Source organism: Pteropus medius, unplaced genomic scaffold (genome assembly GCF_902729225.1).
Source record: "Pteropus medius unplaced genomic scaffold, Ma_sr-lr_union100, whole genome shotgun sequence".
NCBI classification, from domain to species: domain Eukaryota; kingdom Metazoa; phylum Chordata; class Mammalia; order Chiroptera; family Pteropodidae; genus Pteropus; species Pteropus medius.
In genome coordinates, this window is record NW_024341894.1 from 762,264 (window position 1) to 785,662 (window position 23,399).

General features: G+C 40.9%; 2 protein-coding genes across 4 annotated transcripts in view; both read left to right on the top strand.

Annotated features, from left to right (window-relative positions):
* GRIN3A (glutamate ionotropic receptor NMDA type subunit 3A) overlaps positions 1-23,399 on the top strand; it is a 142,385-nt gene that overhangs the window by 113,207 nt on the left and 5,779 nt on the right. For 2 of the 3 annotated variants that reach the window (XM_039855522.1, XM_039855512.1), the window contains exons 7-8: positions 19,332-19,496; positions 20,460-20,536. The exons of the other annotated variant lie outside the window; for it this stretch is intronic. In XM_039855522.1, coding sequence (XP_039711456.1) covers positions 19,332-19,496; positions 20,460-20,536 — 242 coding nt within the window. The remainder of the gene's footprint in view (positions 1-19,331; positions 19,497-20,459; positions 20,537-23,399) is intronic. 3 annotated transcript variants of the gene reach the window in all.
* Positions 8,603-9,327, top strand: PPP3R2 (protein phosphatase 3 regulatory subunit B, beta). Its single transcript, XM_039855540.1, has one exon. The coding sequence runs from the start codon at positions 8,612-8,614 to the stop codon at positions 9,122-9,124; it is 513 nt and encodes a 170-aa protein (XP_039711474.1). The 5' UTR covers positions 8,603-8,611; the 3' UTR covers positions 9,125-9,327.

Genomic DNA, 23,399 nt, shown 5'->3' on the forward strand with positions numbered 1-23,399 from the left:
TAAGGAATTATTAAGATATATGATGATACCTCTCTTTGAAAATCTACTCTAAATAATAACTTGAATAAGGCATCTTTTAACCAACTGAGAATAGTCAAAAAGGAAAAGCAAACAGTGGTCTTGGCAGGGAATAGAGAGCACACTCAAACCATCTGAGGAGAGTTTTCAAGAAATTATTTACAAAGTAAACTAACAGAAATAGTACAGTCTCCCAGGGCAGGTAAAGTGAAGGAGCTGTTACCATGCCTAGGTTCAAGGGCAAAAAATGGAGAGCACCATTCCTAGAACTCCCCTGGGAGCTGTAGGCTGTGGTTGGGGACAACCCACAGCGACTTGGCTGAGAGAGAACCAGAGAATGAAAACCTAACCTCAGTCTCCTCCCACCTTTCCAGTTTCCACCACTGCCTTAGGTCGAGGAAGCCAGTGATGGGGTCCTTAGAGGAAGTTCCTAGAGCACGAAGCAGGATGGAGAAAGGCGGAGGGTGTATCTGGAAGGGCAAACAAATGTTTAGCACAGCCCCTCATGGCAGATGAAAGTGGGGCTGGGAGCCAGCTAGAGAAAATACCCATAGCCTGACCATCTGTGGATGTGCATCTTCTGCACACACAGACAGAGGTCCAGCGTGCAGGGAAAGAGATCATGCCATGTGCTGGTCAAGAAGGAGAGAGAAGTACAGCCAGCGCCACTGAACAACCCTGGTCCTGAGAGTCAGACCACCTGGCTCTACTATTACTGTGAGGACGCAGCTTTATGTCCTTGGGGAAAGAGCCCCGGTCTAGTTCCTACCCTGCTGGGTTGTTACAAGGTTTTCTGTCTATGAATCTAAGGGTCTCATGATGTTATTGAGTGCCGAGGAAAACAAATACTCACTATACAAGAGGTCAAATGTCTTTGTGAAAGGAGCTCTCTCTCAGGAGTCTAGAGAGCTCGGTTACACGGGTAGGAAAAAAGGGAAGTAAATTTTGAAATAGTCTAAAAGTAAATCATTACATTTTCAGTGTTTTTTTTTTATCAGCAAGGAAAGTGCATAATAAGAAACTTTGCCCCATTCCATCCCTGACCTCACCCTCAACTTGACTTTCACCCCATCCTTGAACTTACTCTATCCTTGACCTCACCCCATTCCTAAACACCAACCCCAACCTGACCTTTAATCTACTCTTGACCCTTCCCATCCTTGGCTTCCCCAATCCTGAACTTCATCCAATAAGGGATAGGGCTACAGGGAAGGGATGGAATTAAAATGTCTGTTAAGCTTATTATTAGGTAATTTTTTTAAAGCTGAAGTTTAAATAGTTTGTTTTTAGGAGCACTGTTGAGGTACAAATGTAAAAATAGCCATGGTGTCAAAATATCCACATCTAAAAGGTGCATAAAAACACCATGAACACAAATTACCTAACCTTTCTGAGTTTCCTCCTCTGCAAAATGGAAATAGCAATATTTGAGGTTTCTGACATGGCATAAGGAACAGAGATAATGTACATAAAAGTGCTGTACACCTAGTAGGTGCTAAATGGATGGTAGTTATCATATTCGTCCTGACTCTGCCATGTACCCACTGAGTGACCTTCAGCAAATCACTTAAGCTCTCTTAAGCTTACTTGCTCACCTTGAGATTGAGCCCTGCAGCATGTCCAGCTTAGAGGGTGCTGTGGTTCTCAAGCAGGTTTATTTAGAGGAATCCTGACCTAACTAGCTGAAGATATTGATCCTGGGACTCAGAGAAGGACAGTGAACTTATTGGCCTCTAGTCTGGCCTCTTCATCCCCACCACAGCCCCAGTCCACCAAAATGGGCATCTACTATGAAACCTGTTAATTCTTGCCTCTGTTAATTTTTTGGAGGGGGAGGGGAAGGGTTAGTCAACTATACATTGAAAGCCAAAGAGGTCACACGAGCCACATCAAGAAGCTTCAATGCTGGTCAATTTTCTGTACAGTTTATTTTTCAAAACCTAAAGGAGGTGGGGGAAGGGTGAGTTTTAATGAAGTCTCTTCTGCTCTTGACAACTAGGTCTCATCTCAGCAGCTTCCTACCCCCACCCCATCCCTGTCACTTCCTGTTTCAATTTAAAATGTCACTGCTATTTAATGTGATGAAACTTATGGTGAGGCAAAGAAAGTTAATGACTGTAGATTGCTTTAAATTGAAAACTTGTGTATGTCAAAAGCCACCTTGACAGCTGAGTGCTTCCCTTGGATTAGCCTAAGTAATAAACTTTAATATTTAAGCCAAGCATAAGGTCAAATGGACCCTATCCAGGTAGTGCTTTCTGGAAACCTAAAGAAGCACAAAGCTCTTCCTGGGTCCTTTTATGACGTGGACTGAAATTGCACTGAAGAAAGGGAGACCAATCTCAAAAAGGCCTCACCTCCTGTTACTCTGCTGTCAGAACAAATTCATTCATTCATTCATTCATCATTCAGCAAATGTGTATTGAACTCCTACATGCCATCCCTGCATGGCAGCTGATAGAGAGAAGAACACTGAGCTCACAGACAGGGAGAGGCAGGCTTGTGAACAAACCCCCTCCACCATCCTACCACAGGGGCAGCAGTAGAAAGTAACGAGGTAGAACAGTGACACAGGCAAGCCCATGATTCATTCGTGGAAGAGCAAGAAGGAATCAGAGAAGGCTTCCTGGAGGAGGTAAGCCTTGTAGAGGAGAGAAAGAACCCTTTAGCTAGAGCATAAGCAAGACACTGAAGTGTTATAGATTATAGATGGCCACCCTCCCTGGCCCACTTTTTATGCAGCCACAGCTAGAACCAGGAGTAATTTATAGGCACTGTACTTTTCCTGTGTTCTGCCTGTAGCCTCCCTATTACCTCCACAAGAGCAAGGACATCTTTCCTAGTCTCCGTATAGAAGGCAGTCTGGAATAACTGAAAGAATTTCAGCTCTGGAAGTGGACATACTAGAGTTTGACTCTTGTCTCCATCACTGTGTGACTATGCAAGCCATGCAACTTCTAAAACTTTAGATCCTCACCCCAAAACCGGAGATAATAAGAGTCTACTTTGTAGGTAGTGAAATATATTTAACGAGCCAGTTTATGGAGAATACGTAGCTTAACAAGTGTTCCCTCCTTCTTCCCTGAGTATAGAGTTATGCGTACAGAAGAAAAAATTTGGTAAATATTAAGGGCGTGCAAGAAATTAGTGTTGGTGTACCCTCTTTCATGGACCCATCTGCAAAAAAGCAGGAGCGTTTTATAATTACAAGCATCTCAGATGCCAAATAAATGTTCTTTTATTTATTACTTACATTATACAACTAAAGACTTTTTTTGCAGAAATACATGATTCTGGAATTTCCTATTTTGCAAGGTGCTGGATTAACCAGTTTTTATAGGATCCTGTTATTCCTTTCTTCCAACTCGGCTTCAACATTTGAGTGGGAAAACATGAAGATGGTTTATACAAGCCATAGGCTGCTCTTAAAACATATCTTTAAAGAAACAACAGTTAACTATTTTCTTTAAATGTGGTCAGTGGTATTTCGCGTCGGGTTGCTGGGTAGGTAGGCAGGAGGTCAACAATTCTCCGGTCTTGTTTTCCCCACCCCCCATATCATCACAAAGCTAGGGCTTCTTCTCTGTTGCTCTCAGCTTACTATAAATGACAGAAGTTTGAATTCTGATACAAGGAAAACTAATTTCAGCAAGTGCCCCCATCACCCTTGCTAATGACCATATAAACAGATCTCATGGAATAAGGGTCTCCTCTTTTATGTACTGGAAATGCTTGGAGTATAAATTATACCTAAGACCACATACTGCTAATAGCTCTTGCTTTTCCCCTAGTTAAATTCAATGAACTTATGAATATTTATGAATGTTATTTACTATGCAACAAAAGGTGTGAACAGTGCTCAAACTGATTAGGACTATTGTGAAAGAGTCTTCCATATTTTTAGATTTCCATACACTGAAATTTATGGGGGAATCAAAAAAAAAACAGGACTCCTCCCTAATTATTCTGTGCTAAGTAGTTGCCTCCCGGCTCTGGAGAGCCTGGCTTGAAGTAAACAGAGAAAGTGTGGAAATGTGTGAAGATTGCCATCTAGTGGCTATGATGCAAGATGTCACAAAATAGCAGAAAAGCCGTCTTTTTTGTTCGTCACAAAGGACGTTAACCAAGCCTAGTGATATGAGAAATTGCCTGGACATTTCCTCTGTTGTATCCAAGGCTTCTGAAGACACTTCCTCGTCAAACAGCTGTGAGCGCTGGTGGAATTTCAGCACATGGTTGAGAAGACAGCATCGTAGGGGAGCCCTCAATGCCTTACGTGTCCTCGACCCTTTACATGTCGAAACACAACTGAATAAATTACATCCTGAATGGAGTGATTGAATAAAAGCTGCCCTTTCTTCAGTGTCAAACTGAAGGGCAAACAAAGGGCATGGTCAAACCATCCCTTTACTTTATCTAATACCATGCTCTGCCTTGACCTCCCTGTTCCAGCCACAATGGCCTTCTTTAAGGTCTTCCTGCCTGATGTGCTCTTTCCACTCCGGTGCCTTTCTTTGCACATGGAGTTCCTTCTTTCTGGAACACTCACCCCTGCCCAAAACATGCTGTTAACTTCTCCTTGAGATTTCAGCTCAATTATCACTTCCCCAATAAAGGTTTTGTGATTCTTTCTGACTAGATCAAATTCCTCCTGCGCTCATCTGTGACACCCACCTCCAGTGCTCCTTAACATTTATGGGCATGACCGTGTCGTTCATGTGCGTCTTCCCTAAAGCTCCGTGACGACAGACACAGCTAGGAAAGTACCTGCTTTAGATCCCTGTTGTATCCCTCTCATACATTAGATGCTCCGTAAATATTTATGGAGAAAACGCATAGTTGAATATATATCTGCATATGTATTTTCTAGGCAAGCCTAAAGTAGGCGATGATGATGACATCTACCAGTTTTGTACCTACTGTGTTCTAAGCACTGAGTCTAATTCTTATGTATTCTATCTCGTTTAATCCTGAAAATGATGCTTTGAGTTAGCATTCGTGTCCTTAGTTTACAGATGAGCAAACAGTGACTCAGACAAGTAACTCTGCCCAAGATCGCAGAGTTATTAAATAGAAAACTATGATTGAAAGCCATACACTCCAAAGTGCATATTAAAAACCATCCCAGAATTACAAAAGAAATCAAATCAAGCATAATACTTTTGATCCTTTGACTATACATGATAAACATAAAAGACTGAGCAAATAAATCCTTAAAGCCATACTGCTTTTTAATGTGTAGATGTCTCGGTGACAAAACTGTGTATTTCTCAAGCAACTGTGTCTTGTTTACCACAGAAAACCCCATTACCCAGCACGGGGCCTGGCACGTAGTAGATGCTCAATGTATTTCTGTTAAGTAGTTTTAAACTTAAAACAAGATTGGTCGCATCCAAAGAAGGTAAAACACATATAGCCAGAGTCAAATTTCTGCTTTGGAAAAAAGCAAATAAAGGAGTAGGAAGGGGAAAGTAAAAGAAACAGGGTACAAAACGTATAGAGCACCTACTATGTGCTGGCATGCTATTTTAGATACTTTTTTAAATTACTACTTTAGGTATTACCTCACTTAAACCTACAATAACACTATGACGTCATTATATTATTCCCGCTTTGCAGATGAGAAATCTGATGCTCATGAAAGGTTTTAAACTCAGGGCTACATGGTTCCACAGTCTACATGGTGACTAAACTCAATAAAGATAGATGTTAAATGCAGCGACTGGCAACATCATAAAATGGGAGGACTTCCAGCTAAAGGTCAAGGGTCGCCTATAAAGGTCCCAGCATGGCCTTACGTGAGCCTCGAGTCTCACCACTTACATTTCTATTAGTTTTATTTCCAATGTCAATTATTTTTGCACATGACCATCTCATAGTTCTTCATCTGAAAACTCTTGAGGAAGAAAAAAATGACTTATTGAAATCAAAGTGTCATCAGGCTCCTAATTTCTTTCAAAACAATCTGCCAAACTTTTTAATTTACTTACTACAGTGAATGTCTAGCTATTCAGATCCCTCCACAGTTTTAAACGGGAATAGTAACAAATACTGTTTTCCATAGAAATGACTAAGAATAATGGCCAGAGAAAATGGAAACAATGGCATCGAGTCCCAAAACAATGCTGAACTACACCGTTTATACAAAGGGGAACTCAACTTCACATTGACTAAAACTTCCAACCCAGCATAACATTACATCCTCTACAAGGCTATTTAGATGTAAAGCAATTCTGGTTGCACACTTGAATTATTTCAGTGGAGTTGTACCATCTTCCTGGTGCTGTCTGTTCAACCATTAAATTAGTTAACTCTTGTGACAATATTTCTCCTCTTACATAACATTTCTATATGCACTCCCCCATCTCACTCTTAGAATAACCACACACAGTAGATGAAGCAGGTATAATCGTTATCACCTTTTACCTACCGATGAGGACACTGTACGTAGGACAGGGACGCTCCTCTAAGGACTCACAGCTAACAGAAGCTGAGCAGGGCCTTGGAACCTGGTTTAATTCCTATGCTCTCTCTGCTATCCCCTCGATACCTCCTACATATTCCTATAGAGGAATACACTTACTAAGAGTTTTCACACTGGTGAGCCCTTTCTAAATGACAACCATCAAGGTGTTACTCAAGAGAAAGTCAGTGAGGATTCCGTAAAAGTGCCGATGGGCCAGTGAAGTCAGTCACTGGATTCCTCAAGGCTGTGATGGAAAGTCTGCAGTCAGTCCCAAAGAATGCTGAACTGGAGGAGCCAGCGCTAATGCTGGTACTGTGCTTAGAGCAGTGAGTGGCATACTATAAACAGTATGTGAGGTGTGTTCGTTAAATGGACATATATGCACTTGAATGCCCAGGCTGCCAAGTATTCTTTCTTTATGAATTCATCTCCACCAGCAGGATAAATAGTAATAAAATTAGCCATAATAGCAATAAGGATAATGATTTATCATCTTGAGTAATATTGGCTTTAATCCTCCTACGACTGTGCAAAATATATTAGTAGCCCCCTTTTACAGATGGGAAAACTGCCGTTAAACAACTTGTCCAAGGCCTTATTGTTCTAAGTGGACAGTTAAGATTTGATGCTGATTTGATTTGATCTTCTCACGTCCTCACTCTCCGTCCCCCCTTATTCAATAAACTCCAAGGGAGAAGGGGCTGCATTTATATTAGTCATCGCAGTATCCCCAGCATAGTGCCCGAAACGCAGTTATGTGCTTAATGAACGTATGTCGATGACTCAGTGGACTGCAATCAAAGGCTCCTTATTTTAAATTTTTTTCTATCCTATAATACTTCTTTAAGATCTAATTAATTCAGTCAGTCAGAATAATAATTCAGCCAGCAAATATTTTAGACTTCAAAGCTTTTCTTTTCCCTTTAACTATCTAGATCTAGATCTAAGGTATCCATGGCCTTGTGCCAGTTTTAGCATGGCTACCTTTAGACAGATATTTTGGCTGAACTAAAACACAGAGGATGCGCCGACATTTTTTTAAACGAGGGAGTTTTTGCCTTCATTGGTTTGACTTTGTGGCCTGGGATTCCCCCAAGTCCCTTAGGACTGTATTGTTCTTGAACCCAATTTATTTCTTATGCATTTGGAGTAACTAATGTGCTCCCAAAGGAAGAAGGAATATGGAGGCATGTGGGATTAAGCTCCATCAAAAAGGACAAACGCAGTTGAAGCAAAGGGGGAAAGAGCAAGATTGACTAGGAGCCACCATCCTCTCCACACACTCAGAAGGCTTCACTGGGCACATTGCAGCCATTCCCCAAAGTGCCCTGCTGGACAGCCACCCACAAAGATAAGGACTGTGCATGAGATGATGGATTCGAAGTCCTAGGGGGGCAGAAGCTATCCTCTTGGAACCCATTTCTTCTTTAGAAAATGCCCCAAATCCAGCATTGTGAGTATTCCTCAGGAATGTTACTACTGGTAGATGATCCATGTGAGAAATTCTGCGTGATATCTTGGCAGTCTCTTAGACCTTGAACCCCTATACCAGAAGGATGCCAATCCTGGCTTCTCCTCCCAGAGAATTTAAGAAATATATAACATCAATGCTTCGGTCTATTATCTCTTTTAGTCCTTACACTAGGCCTGCAAAGTAAGCATAAGGAGCCCTTGATCGCAGTCCCCTGAGTCATCAACATATGTTCATTAAGCACATAACTGCGTTTCGGGCACTATGCTGGGGATACTGCGATGACTAATATAAATGCAGCCCCTTCTCCCTTGGAGTTTATTGAATAAGGGGGGACGGAGAGTGAGGACGTGAGAAGATAAAATAATAGCAAAGAGGATAGGGGTTATAATGGAAACCTACAAGGGGCTGAGAGAAGGAAGAGGAGAGTAGCCCAGCCCTCAGTCTTTTCTCCTCCTACCTTCCTATCTCTTCAGCTCTGCAAGCCCCTCCCTACCACCTTCACCCCTCTTCTTCTCCCCCACCCACTCCCTCGCCCTGCTCCCAGCGCCGAGTATTTCCCTAGCCCCGCCCCAGGTCCCCGCCCCCACCCCCACGGAGCAACAGTCTCCGCGCGAGCCTGGCCGCGCCCAGCTCCCCGGTGCCCGGCATCCGCAATGGGGAATGAGGCCAGTTACCCGGAGGAGATGTGCTCCCACTTCGATAACGATGAAATTAAAAGGTTAAGCAAGAGTTTTAAGAAGCTGGACTTGGACTCTTCGGGGACTCTGAGCGTGGACGAGTTCTTGTCCCTGTCCGAGCTGCAGCAGAACCCGTTGGTGCAGCGAGTGATCGAGGTCTTTGACACCGACGGCAACGGAGAAGTGGACTTCAAGGAATTCATCTTGGGGACCTCCCAGTTCAGTGTCAAGGGGGATAAGGAGCAGAAGCTAAGGTTTGCTTTCAACATTTACGACATAGATAAAGACGGCTACATTTCCAACGGGGAGCTCTTCCAGGTGCTGAAGATGATGGTGGGGGGCAACCTGAAAGACTGGCAGTTACAGCAGCTGGTGGACAAAACCATCATCATCCTGGATACAGACGGCGATGGGAAAATATCCTTCGAGGAATTCAGTGCTGTAGTTGGAGGCCTAGAGATCCACAAGAAGCTGGTGGTAGTTGTGTGAGCTTTTTTAAAGAGCACCACCCAACAACGACTTTTACTTTCTTCTCTTATCTCTTTCAAGATCAGCTCAAGATGTCCGGCAACCATCTTTCTGACTATAAAGCCGCGTGTTCTGACACAAAATTTATGATCAACTCAGAGCTATTCTTCTCAATGATTCAGACTAATACCCAAAGGAGCCTGGTGCGGAAAGACAAGGAAATGGCTTTTATAAATGTCTTTTTCTTTGTTTTGATTCAGAGACCAAACTGTAAAGAGTGAAGAACTTCTAAAGTTCAAAACTAAGAAAATATACTTTTCTGCCTTACTTCTCATGGGTCTTATATATGGGGGCGGGGGAGGGAACATACAATTCAAATCAGGTGTTAGGTGAACAGTTTTCATTTACATGTGTTCAGGTATATTTCGACAAAACGTTAACTTCCCATTATAGCAATAGGGATAAATACATTTCTTTTGGCTGAGCATCTTTTAATCACCTCTCTCTAGGCAGCAAAAACCCATCTTTCCCTTTTCCAGGCTGCAGCCCACTTCCCATGATGCACCCTGAAATCCCTCAAGAGGGTTAGGAATCCAGGCAGGCTCCTTCTGTCTCGTTGCTCCAGCTCCTGAACAGAAACTGGTCTCAGGGCTCTTGTAAGAAATGCTAAGACTGGACTAAGTGCCCAACCCAGCTGTCAGCCTCAGTGGCCAGTGGGTTTTCAGGGTTGGCTGCCCACTCTAGTGTTAAGTTCAGTTAAGGGGGATTCTATCCAAACAGGGCAAGAACTTTCCAGAAAGCTCTCACCTCCAATACTCAGCCCCACCCCAGCTAGATAGAATGGGGCAGATTCAGAGTCTTTCCTCCCATGGGCAGAGGCCGTGAAGATTCTGGTGGCAGTGGACTCTCCCCAGGATGCTGAAGTGGCTTTGCTCCTGGTAGTCAAAAGATGGAGAGATAGGTGAGCACATCACTGTAAGAGGAGGTGAATGCTGTCCATACTAAGCTTAGTTTTGAAAATCAGACCTGGGGTCTGGCAGGGAAGCTGAGAGCTCTCTCATTGCAGGAAGCTGTTTGTCGAATGCAACATTCAGCCCAGAGTTCCTCCCATCCTAATAAACCTTCAGCCAAGGAGGTATGCTAGGTGAGAGCCCATACACACTGGGTGAAGGCCGATGTGTGTTCATCTCTCTTCAGCTCTGTGTTCAGTGACATCATGTCGATCGCTTGAAATCAGCCATGGTGGGAGTAGTTCATCATGGAGAAAAGGCAAAGTTTTAGTTGGTTTGGTTTTGTTTGTTTAGGAGAGCCAGTGTAACAGTAAGTACACCGCTACCTGCACCCTAAATTTTACCGGTTCTCCGAGGTCCCACTTCACACCAGTGCCTGCCATGTTACACCAGCCCTGTTTCTCCCAGTGGACAATTCCCCATAGAATGTGCTGAAGGCTCGAAAACACCAGGACAGTCAAACATACTCTCCCTATACATTCTTAGCCAAGAGACAAAACAGGTAATTTTCCTCAGGACAAGAAAGATTGTTTCAAGATTTATTACCCTTATTTTGAAGAAGCTGATAGCTAGTCTTAAGACACACACACACACACACACACACACACACACGCACACATGCACACACACACACACTCACACACACTTCCACCACATGCCCCTCAAAAGTAGGAAAAATAACTCCACAGATTTAATTACTCTCAGGACACCCATCTATCAAGGCGCCCTGCCATACTTGTTATTTAATAGATTACTTAGGAGCCACAAAGAATAGGAGTCCCTGTCCTTTTAATTCCTGTGCAGTTTTTTTTAAAAACTGTATTAATAATCAGTAAAGGACCCTAACCCTGTAGTGCTATGATTCATACACCCTTTGGAGAGCAACATAGCTCTCAGGCTCAGATACACCCAGGTTTGGATTCAGTTACAACTGGGTTTTTGTCACAGTCAATTTTTACTAGCTGTGTGAGCATGAGCAAGTTACTTAACCTCTCTGTGTCATTCCTCTTAATTAAAATGAGGATCCATCCAAGGGTTATTTTAAGGATTCAAAAAGGTAAAACATGTAAAGTGCCTAGAGCACAGTCGATTCATTCTACTAATTTTCTTCCCCTTCCCCACCATCCCATTCTATTATATAAATATAGTAAGTGAAACAGAAGACCTGTTGATTCCTTCTGAACCCTTAGTACTCAGCCACACTCTAAACTTAACTGGACATTTGTGTAATTCTAATCCAGAAAGAAAACAATGTCAAGGTCCTCCTACCTCCTCATTGCAAAGGGAAAACAGACTTCTTGACTGGAGAAAGTGTAAAAGAGAGAGACTCTCTCACTGTTGCCCCAACTGGTTGACTTTACAGAGAAAACTTTGCATGAGGAAAGTGAGCATGTGTAATGCTAGCCAGCATGACCTCTAAAAAAGAGACATTATTTGTATACTCTGCAATGTGCACAGTAAAATATGGAAATTTTAAAATTATGACCCAGGGTTTAAAGCATTTTGGATTACAAGTTCAAATTTAACAAGAAATGGGAAAATATTTCAGCTTCTGGAATGGCTGGAATTAACAAGCTAATTGCTCGATCAGTCTACTTACTACAGCTGTACCCAAGGCTATGTGGCAATAACCTAGAACTAAGAGCCTGTTTCTAGCTTGAGCAACTGGAAAGATCTGATTATGTGGCTTTTGAGGAAGAAAGATCACATTTACTGCCAAGTTAGAATGCTTTGATTTTTCTCTCTGTTGCTGGATGCCAACAAATTTAGTTCTGTGCAACTTTTGGGGGTGACAAATAATAGTTAACATTTCTTGAACAACTGTCCCAGATACTGTTACATTTGTTGTATCATTTAATCATCATAACAAGAGTGTGAGATGGGTGCCATCATCTCAGTTTTGTAGATGATGCTGTGTAGAGGTCTAGAATCTTCATCAAGGTCTCCTGTCTGGCAAGTGGCAAAGCGAGGACTTGAATCAAATTTTTTGACCCCAAATGCTGAGCTTTTCCACCTCACTGCAAGGCCTCCTATTTTTATGGTTCTTATATTTACCTGCATAAAATTATTTCTGATATTCTTATTAATGTAATTAAATCAAGCCTCAATTTTTACAAAAGAAAAATTTTTGTCAAGTGGCCTCACTTCGTTGGTTCTATGCACTGCAAAAAAAACCATATTAAGCAAGGCAGTCTTAAATCATCTTCCACTTTTATCTCATCTTGAAAAATAAGTGACAGTATTTAGATTAAACCGATAACAGCAACTAATATCCTTTGAGGCTATAGAGATCAGTAACAATATGTTGTAGTGAATCCTTTATTAATGGGTTGTGTCTGCTTTCTACCATATGTTGCAATCCCAAAAACCACTAAACACCTCTTTCTTTTTGAAACGTAGAAAAAATATGGCCTTAGAACAGTTGGTTTATACTCTATCGTGCTTTAGAAGAATTTTCAAAGAAAAACTTTCCAGGGATTTTTTTAAATCACAAATTCCATTCTTCTGCTACTGATTCTCCCTGTTAGGATATAAAGTAGGTAGTTTTTCTGGCTACAGTGTTTTATTTATTTTGCATGCCTTGGAGAGGCTTGGATGTTTTTTAAGACAAGGTAGCATTGTGATAGAGAAATCAGGCTATTAGGCTGAGAATCTGAACTGGACCCCTTTCCTTTTGTATTGGCTACCATAGCTATCCCAGTGGCTGGTAACTGTGTGAATAACAGCAAATCATACATCAGCTTTTAAAGGCACTGGCTGATTTGTAATGAAAAACCATAACACTGAAGGGACACTAGCAGCAATAAAGTATGTAGATCAAAGGGTACAGTCTGATAGTTTATAAGCTAAATCTAATCCATAAATACATTGTTTTGTTGTTAGCTTTACATGGTATTTCTACAATTTTTTTATTTGCCAATATTTTTAAGATCTGAAGACTTTTTAAAAATAAAAATAAAAATTAGCATAAAGGAACACAGGCCACCCCAGTAAGGGGTGGACTTTTATTGCTAAAGTACCTCTGAAGCATGGGGATGAAATTAAGTCAGCGAAGAGAGACTAATGTGTTCCACTCTTTAGTACAAAGCTCAAGATAGACTCAAGTGTTCATTATTTTTCAAAAATAAAGCCACTAGTCATAAAACATTTATCCCAATAAATGATATTTTCTAACGACTAAAACAACAGAAGTTTACAATAACACAAACACAACTGTATAAAATTCAAAACTACTGTATAAAAATATCTAACAAAACAAAGTTAACAGAAAAAGTAAAAACGGAGACACATGGAACATGTTAGGAAAGGGGTTAATAATTTTTTTCTAAACTTTTCTGAGATGTGTACTTGGGCAAAGGATATAAATATACGATTCATACAAAAGGAGATCGGGAAAATGAGCATCGAAAACTAGCCTCACTAATTGAATAAAGACAAATGAAAACATTTTAAAAAGGAAAAAAAAATGATTAATTATAAAACAAGGTTGCTGAGGATGTGAGCCTCCTGTGTCTCTGGGAGCATCAGGCTTTTACACTTTTCATCAGCTGTTTTACACACCATGAGGAGTCACAACGGTTATATCATCTGACCTGGTAATCCCAGCCCTTGCAATATGTGTCTCAAAGAAAGACTCAAAAATGATTTTTTAAAAAAGTGCTATGCACACTTTTTTTTTATTGCAGTGATATTTATCACATATATGTAAATAAATAATGTTAAAGAAAAACACCTGACAGTTTGGGATTAGTTAAGTCAATTATGATAAAAGAGTAGGTGATAATATAAAGCCATTAAAATTAACAAATAAAATGTGTAAACCCATAAATTTTTAGAAAGTAATGTTAAGTGTTTTTAAAAGCATACTTTTTATATGTTTACAATTCTGGAAAATAGATAAGCCTATGGTCATAATTCAGAAGAGAAAATAAAGAAATTAAAGTAATTGTTTATATAGTAAAAGGGTTATGGTTCAAGACTAAAAGATGGTTGCTTAATCCTAGCAGGGGCCGGGGATCGAAGAATCTCCTTACCAACAGGTTAGAGAACATGGAAGGGCCCCAGCCTCCAGCGCCTGGGATGTGATGGGCAGTTCTTTGATGGCAGACCCTGATCGCTGTCCATCTGGATGATTTTGCTCATTCAGACAAATGTGTGAGCACTGTTAACTTCACCTATGCAGTGTCTCCCTGGATTTTGCAAATCATCTATCTCCTCTTTTGTTTCTTTGGTTCAATGTGATCTTTCAATCTGTCTTCATTGATGAGAAAATTCCAGATTCTCTGAGTGACTATCTTTTTTCTCCCATTTTACAGTTGTTGTTAATTCTTACCAATCCCCCCCACCCAGAAATCCCAAATGATTACATCACAAAATCTTACCTCACTCTTTCTAGCCAGACAGAGTCACTCCCCTTGGTACCTAGAAATCCCACACCTGATGCAAGTCTCCATCTTCTATCCCTCCCCAGCAAAGGGCTCTGTGTATAGATACAATAATGAATCTGCAAATATCATTGAGCTACTGCTCTTCCAAGCAGAATAGTGAGGTGGCAAAAATAAAGTAGAAATAAGGTCTTCAAAATTAGAAACAGCATTTGCTTCTTCTTCTTCCTGCTGCTAAGTATTTAGGAGTTATCGAAATGTTAGAAGCTCCAGAGCCTTTCTTTTCTTTACCTCTCTCTCACTAAAAACATTATTCCTCCCCAACCCCAGCTCTCTAATTAAAAAGGAAATTATTTAGAACACCAGGATTTGGCTTTGCAGACTTAGAGAAGAGGTCACACAAAGTTTAAAACACACTAGATCACCAAAAAATAAAATGATTTCTCATGGTTCTTATAGTTATTTTGCTCTGGGGGAAAATACTTAAATAGGGGCTAGAAATCTTGAGAGTAATTGTAACTAAGTTCTTTTTCGGTATGCACTTCAATTAATAAGCGTTTATTGAACACCTACTATGGACCAAGAGTCTGGAAGCACACAAAGAAAGACAGAGCCTCACCTGCCAGAGAAATCTTCCTAGAACATCACAAACATCCATTTCAGAGTTCTGCATGAGAAATGAAGTCTATCTCAAAAGCAGTTGTATTCACACCTCAATGCTAGAGAAGCTTAATCCTTTAAAGCAGTCTATCAGGCCAGATTCTTAGGTTGTAAGCAACAGATTAATTTAAGCAAGAAAAGTGGGATTATCAAAAGAATAATGGGAAGCTCATCATTCTGATGTAAGAAGGCGAGTAACTGATGCCTCAGGAACCACAGGATGCCAGGGATGTTAGTGGCAGGAAGTAAGGGACTATGTCTTTGCGACACTTACATTGGAAGTGACTCAGCTCCAAGCATTTTCAATGCCAAATGTCTCTGATTCAAATGCAAATTGACTTACCTTGGGCCATATGCGCGATCTGGTGTGACCTAGCAGTGTAGAGTCTGTGACTGATAGACATAGCAAACAAAGCCACGTGAAACGAGGAAGGGCAGTTCCCCAAGGAAAGGGCCCTGAGCTAGTAAAATCAATACAATACACTTCCAGCACACGCCAGCCAGAATTACTTCATCTGATCTTCACATTATTACTTTATTAATTGTAAATATATTTTTCCTCCCGGTTCCCACATTAAGTCCTCAGATTGACGGTGTAAGTTTCCTGAGTTCTTTGAGCTTTAGTTTTCTCATCAGTTGAGAATATCCATCTCTATCTTTCTCCCTCACAGAATTATTCTAAAAATCTCCCGACATATACAAAAGTATTGGGAGAAAATATATATGTGTGCATGGTATGTGCGTGTGTGTGTGTGTGTTTTACAATTATATTGCACAAAATAGATTCTAGCTCTCATATGCTTTTATCTATTCATTCAAAAATTATTTATTGAAAATCTATTAAGTGCTAGGTGCTGTTTGAGGCAGTCAGGGTGTGCACTGAACAAAATGGGCAAAATCCCTGGCCTCTCATAGCTTGCATTCTACTGGAGGAAAGAGGCAATAAACAAACATGTACTCTGTCAGGAGGAAAATAAAGCAAGGTAAGAGGAATAGATTATATCCAAGAAAGGAGAGAGGATGGCAGGACTTGCCTTTTTAACCACAGTGGTTAGAGTAGATGTCACTGACCTGTGACATTTGAGCAGACACCTGAAGAAAATGAAGGAAGGAGCAATGTTGACTCCTGGTGGAAGAGTTTACAGGCAGAGCGAACAGAAAATGAAGACCCTCCAGCAGGTGCGCCTGCTCAATAGATTTAAGGAAGAATGAGGACACCCACGTAGCTGACAGATTGAATAAGTGAGAAAAGGATATGAAGTTAGGAAGTGTGAGACTCGTTCACATAGGGCCATTATTCTGTATGAGACAGAAAACCATTGCTGAGCACTGAGCGCAGTAGTGGCATGATATTTTGAGTCATTCTGGCTGCTATGTAGATGACAGACTGATGAGGCCAGGGAACCAGTTAGGAGGTGATTCCAGTAGTCTAGGTGAGAGATGATGGTGGCTTGGACCAGGGTGGTTGGGGGAGGTGATAGGAAGTCATCCTATTCTGGAGATATTTAAAGGTAAGTCTCCACCACATCTGCAGACACACTAAGGTTTTTGGCCTGAGCAATTGAAAGGATGGATTTATTGAGATGAGAAAGACTGTGTGAGGAGCAGGTTTCAGGGGGGAAATTAGGACTTTAATTGACGTGTTAAGTTTGAGATATCTATTAGATATCCATGTAGAGAGGCTAAGTCAGGAATTGGAGAAGATATAAATATGGAAATCATTGGCACATAGTTTGTATTTAAAGTCATGAGTCTGTGTAAGGAAGTGGATGTAGCTAAGTGATTGACCAATGTTTATGGTCAGAAAGATGGAGAGGAAGTATAACGAAGAGAGAAGTGAAGAAAATATATCAAAGAGGATTGAATAATCAACAGAGTTCAGGCTGACACATGAATGAGGTGAAAACCAACTCTTAGATTTGGCAATTTGGAGCTCATTGATGGCTTTGACAGGTATTGTCTAGGTTATTGGTAGGGACAAAAGCCTGATTGGTCGGAGTGGGTTTGGAAGAGAATTGGTAAAAGACGAATTAAAATAAGTATAGACCACTCCTTCGAGGACGAGAGAAATTGAGTGGTTTCTGTGTGTTGATGTGGCCTGGAGCCTGGGGAGGCGTAGTTCACAAGATGTAGCAAGTAACACCGAAGGCAAATGATGAGCGAAATACCTTAACTGCATTTCTTGCTGGAGATTTGAGAACTAGTCAGTTATCTAACCAGGTGTCAGATGTTTCAAGTGTCTACATCTGAGCAAGATGCAAAGCAGGGTTTGGGTAGCAACAAAATTGGTGGTCTCGGCCTCTACCTGTCACTGGAAGCACTGATGATCTGGACAGAGACCACTCAGAACATTTGATAGTACAGGCATCTCCCTTTATCTAAATCTAGTCTGTTCCTGGAAATGTTGGTGAATGAATTTCCAGATGATGGAGTTCCTTTCATTATTTTAAATGGGAAAAAAAATAAAGCATTCCCACTTCATCCAAAACCCCAACTAGTTTCCCTAGATAACAATAAAACACTCTTGGACACTTATAGGTGTTTAATATCTAATGCACAATACATAGATTGTTATATATGGCAATCTACCAAGAATTTCTGAATAATATAAAGCACTTAAAACACCATTTTTTTAGTGCTTAATTAGTGGTATTCATGGGTAGAGTATATATACAGAATATGCTTCTCCCGTACAGTGCAATGGACATAAACTAATGTAAATGAACAATAAAATGTTAAAGAAACCTAAGTGTAAATATTTAGCAAAATAAAAAAGCAAGCAAGGCCATTTTTTAATGGTTACTTATTGATTAAATAGTTAACTGAGATTGGGTAGGCTAAAGTGAGCTCACAAAGGACTAAGTGAAGTAGTAAATGGCTGAGATTTGTCCCTGTCTATATTCTGGGACAGTTTTCTGTCCTTGGCACTTGAACCCCCAAAAGTGTGTGGCTGTGGGCTATCAGATAAAGCTGCAGGTGAAGCAATGGAATGAAGAAAAGAAAAATTTAACGTTTGTGTGCATTTCTTTGCTTTCATTTATGCTTTCATTTTGAAAACATGAGATGAGGCTGTGATTGCATTTCTGAATGTGATGTTTCTACTTATGTCACTTGCAACTGCAATCATCATTTTTCCTGCATCACTTAAATTTATTTTAAAGATTCGACGTTGAATATTCATTGCTCCTCTTCTTTCTCTGACCAGTGATACGTGTCAAGTTGAGCCAGTTCCACCGCATTAGAAAACAAGTCGTCACGTGACAATGTGGGGCAGATGCACACATCCAATGCATAGCACATTTACTCCATGTGGTCCTAGGGGACGAGCTGCCAAATTACAGCTGCAGCTGTACATCTTATCACTCAGGCTCAGACACAATTTAAACATTTCCATTGGAGCTCACGGGCAGATTAGAGTGGGTTTTCAATTCCAATGATGAGTTCTGAATAAAAATTTTTGCAAGTTGTTATAGGGAATAGACAGTAAGAGTTCAGATAACAAGTGATCTGTAAATGGTTTTGCTTGGAAAGCAATGCGGGCTTTGGCATCAGACACAACCTGGATCCAAAGCCTGGTTCCCTCATTTATTAGCTGTGTGATTTTGGGTAAGGTAATCTCTCTGAGCCTCAACTTCCTCAAATGTGAAATGAAGATAATAATATTTAACTTGCAGGGTTATTGTAAGATCATACTGTGCATGTATGGTATCTGGTACACAGATGCCTAATTAAAAAAAAAAAAACAGTAACTACTTCTATTTGTCTATTAGTATGTGGATGTAAGCAATAGAAAATTAAAAGAAGAGGTTCTTTCCTTGACAGCTATTCAATGTTTTAATATATTAAATTGTTTCCATTCTTGGGTTCTATCTCTCAGTCTCTCTCCAGTGACTGTAGTGTGGTCCAGACTGAGGGCCTCTGCACAAGTCCAGGGACCATCCATCAATATGTGAGCAGTATCCCAGGAACTGTGCTCCACAGCAGCCCTCAGTCCTGGCTGGATTTCTTTCACAGTGTAGTATACAGTGAGGTTTGCAGAGCACACAGGGAGGGACATTCTCCCGCTTTCTTTGGGTCCAGAAAAAAAAAAAAGAATCTGCATCTAAGAATGAATAAGTGTGGGGCCAGGTGGAGCATCACATTCATGGGCATTCCTTTCCTGTTTTGCCACAGACATTACAAATGGGCATCAAACACTTCTCTGGACTCTTCGTGCTGCTGTGCATCGGATTTGGTCTGTCCATCTTGACAACCATTGGTGAGCACATAGTGTACAGGCTGCTGCTACCACGAATCAAGAACAAATCTAGGCTGCAATACTGGCTCCACACCAGTCAGGTGCGTGCCACAGGCGTATTGCTCCAACATTCTCAAACTTCAGAATTCCCAGTAATGGAGGAATCCAGAGCACCAAGTCACACTGACAAATGACAAGTTAGCAAAACTAGGGCTGTGTCGATGTGCTCAAGGTAGAGGCATAGACACTCTCAGTGTTGAAGATGGAGTTCTCTCTATCCCATTAATTCACTTTGCCCTTAAATTAAGCTATCTTATAATGTCCTTTCCTTTCATATAACCCTCCACTGCTGCTCGCAACGGAAGCAATAGAATCGTTTTTAACCTGGTTTCTCTTAATAGTGACAATCTGAGGAGACAGTGTTCAAAATTTGTTTCCTACAGATTCTTTTCTTGCAAAAATTGAAACCTATTAAATGAGCTCGAAGTCCCCAACGGCCCCCATCCAAAAAAACGGGGCTGTTTTTGCTCATTCATCTGTAATGCTGACCTCTTCTTTTGTTATCACAGTACTTTTTTTCTAGGTAGGTGGCTATCACTGATTTGGGTACACTTGAACCCTGTTTTTCTTACTTTGATCCTAGGAAGTATTTGGTCTCCTACGGAGAACTCCGCAGACAACTGACCTTCTCCATTGTACGTTTTGGCCGCTAAGAAGTTCAGACTTAAGTTTTGACCCCATTCGCAATTGTACAAGGCCCTTTGCCACACATTCGTCATGATAGCTCTTCTTTATGTCACATATGTTTTTACAACCCTGAGCATTTCTAAGTTTCCTGTCAAATTACTTGTTTTCTCTTTAGGTAGAATAGTAATTTATAATTAGAATTCTTGTTCTCTTGGAATTTGGGGCTGCATGTTGATCTGTTTTCAGGCATCTCTGGAAGTATATTTATAGTGGACAAGGTTTGCCGTGGCGAGATACACTGTTAAATCTCAGGCGGTACTTTGTCCCCGACTGTGTTTTCTAACGATCTCCATGTGTGAATCTGTTCTTTCCACCAGAGATTACATAGAGCACTAAACACATCATTTGTAGAGGAAAAGCAGCCACGTTTCAAGACTAAACGTGTGGAAAAGAGGTAAGAAGAGGCCAGTACCAAGCTTCTTCAGATGTGTTAATATGAAAGTTTAGAGATATAACTGAGACTCTGCTCAAGAGGGAAATTATGTGTAAATAATTCAGATTGAATTAGAACCAAATTGCTGATAAACACGATCAGTAAAAAATAGATGTGGTTTCAAATAGAAATAGAACAGACACAAAAAAAAAACAAAACATATCTGCACGTATATGAACACTGAAGTGCGGTCTAGGCAATCTACGCCATGGTCGAAAGTGCAGCTATGCTCTCCAGAGTCGAGCCGCTGGGTCCAAATCCTGTCTCTGACACTTATGCCAGGCGTGGCCGGGGCGAGTTATTTATCTAACCTCTCCATGCCTCGATTTCCTCATTTGTGAAATTAAGATAAAAAGAGTACCTATTTCCTAGAGATGCTGTAAGGATTAAAGGAGATAATACATGTAAAGCCCTGAAAACAAAACTGCTTTAGCAATTACCCTTGTGCGCAAAATACAGGTAAGAACCAATGAATACTGCAGGTAATTAATTTCATGCGATATTGCATTTTTGGCATGTTTTCATTCCCCACTCCATCCCAGCACTCCTAGGAATAGTTGAAATATGCAACAGATATGTTCTGCTTAATCCATTTCCTGGCACTCTTACTACATCATACCTTCATGGTATGGAGGCTCATTCATGGAGGCTAAAGATGTCAGAAGCATTTGGATCTGGTTCCTGGTTGGCCTCTACTGCATGCGGCCTGCAGCGGCCCTCCTGGCTCTTTCACATGCCCAGAAACCTCAGTTTAGGGCATTATCTCCACGCAACTCTGTCATCTACGGCAGATCCTCAGCTCAAAGCTTGGCTTTCTGGGTAATTTTGAACCTGACACTCATACTTCTCATTCATAATAGAGGAAAAGGAAAAAGGAGTGAAAAACATGATTCATTTTTATTGTTTGAAACTCCCCTGGGACTGCTGCTGTCCCCTTCTCTCCAGTCTGCATCTGGCTTGTCAGAATCATTTCCTATCTCTCTTTAAAGCCTCTCTCTCCAGGCACACGCCCTCTCCCTCTCAGTCTGTGGTCTCCCTGTACTGCACTGCAGAGCTGTCAGCAACAAGCTATCGATTAATCAGGCCACAGCTGTTCTCTGTCATATTGCATATATTTTTTTCTATAATTATTTTTGACATAAAATTTTAACCATAGGAACACAAGAAGACATAGCAGCAAAGACATCGTCACATAATGACAAAGCACTTGTTTTCCAGCTGTAATAGAAACAGGAAGCCCAGAAATCCCGCTTCCAACCATGATGTAATTTCTGTTCACATCTCTCCCGCCCAAATTGAGAACCAAATGGGTCTTTCACTCAACTTACCCACTTCTCTTGGTGAATTTCTTTCTGGAAGGTCTTACTTTGAGGAGGAGCTAAGGCAAAACATGCCCTCATGGCTTAACTCGGGCCCACATTTCCTGTGCCATTTCCCTACAACTCAACACCCACCTGTAACCTTTCAAACACAGCAAGTGTTTGTGGTCCCATAGCTGTCATGTCTCTTCTGAATGGTTTAGTGGAACATCGAAACTTGATGTTACATAACTGCTCTGGGGAAGCTCGTTTTGCTCATTTTTTAGTGTTAAGTACGGTTCACACACTGGTCACATTACACTCTAAGCCTGAGGAAGGGTTTGATACAAAATGCAACCTAAGCAATGTAGAGGCCAGCAATGTAACACACTCATTCCTTCCAATTAGACGCCAAGTCTGACACTCAGCATCTGTCATCTTGCATTTATAGGTGGTCCAGAGCCACCTGTCAACTATCATCGCAATTATGATGCTAGTAATTAGAGTTTGACATGGAATCCAGTTTTTGCTTATTCTATATTATATTCCCAGATACGTGTACAAAGTTCTGGAGAAAACCACATTGACTCTCTCTACTTACCTGATTGCTGTGGTTGCCTGGACAGTCCAGGAAAACGTGTAGATGCCCCACTCCCAGGCTTTCCCCTCTATGAATCATTCTGTGGTACTAGAGTTAGTTCTGTTGACTTGAAAACTCTCTCTCCCTCTTTTCTTTCTGGAAGAAGATCTATGCAAACGCCTATGTCTGCTACAACTTGGCATCCCCCCTGTGTGCTCCATATTTATTGAATAAATAAAGCAATAGATGAATGAATTACTAACATATAGGTTTGAGAAAAGGCTTGGAGAAATTTTGGGCCGTGGTATGAAAGTAGATGTTGCTCCTTTTTTATTTAAAGCAGAGAAAAAAGTAGATATTGCAAGAGAACTTATAGATAGTCCTTGGTTTATTCACCATGTTATCTCACATAACTTTTGGTCTATCCTTCATCCCACTGGGCTTCCAATACACCTCCTTTCTTCTTTCACCCTAAATACACAAAAATTGTAAACCACATAATACACACCACAAATAAGATCATTTTGAAATTATTGAAACTCAATAGGAAATGATTTGAAGGAAAAATTAAAGGGAAGTGTAAGGCTAGAAGGAAAATTCTAACCACATCTCTGATCCAGGTATAAGGCCAGTGGAGCTATAGAATTTTTACCCATCCCAGGGCACAAGAAACCTGAGCTCTGGCGACCCTTGCTCATTTATATGAGACTTAAACTATAAGACATAAACTATGAGACATACAGGGTGGTTTGGAATGTGTTTGTGTGTTTTAGTGGCCTGGGGCACGTATCAGTTAGTTTTTCCTGTGTGAGAAATTCTCTCAGTACTTAATGTTTAAAACAACAGCGAGTTGCTTATGAATCTGTGGGTCAGCTATGCAGTTTAGTGATCTAGCCCAAAGTTGGCTGATCTTTGCTACCTTTGCTCATATGTCTGCAGCCAGCTT

What these genes read in the sequence shown, in the direction of transcription:
- PPP3R2 (XM_039855540.1), top strand. Translation starts at nt 8,612, where the DNA reads ATGGGGAATGAGGCCAGTTACCCGGAGGAGATGTGCTCCCACTTCGAT.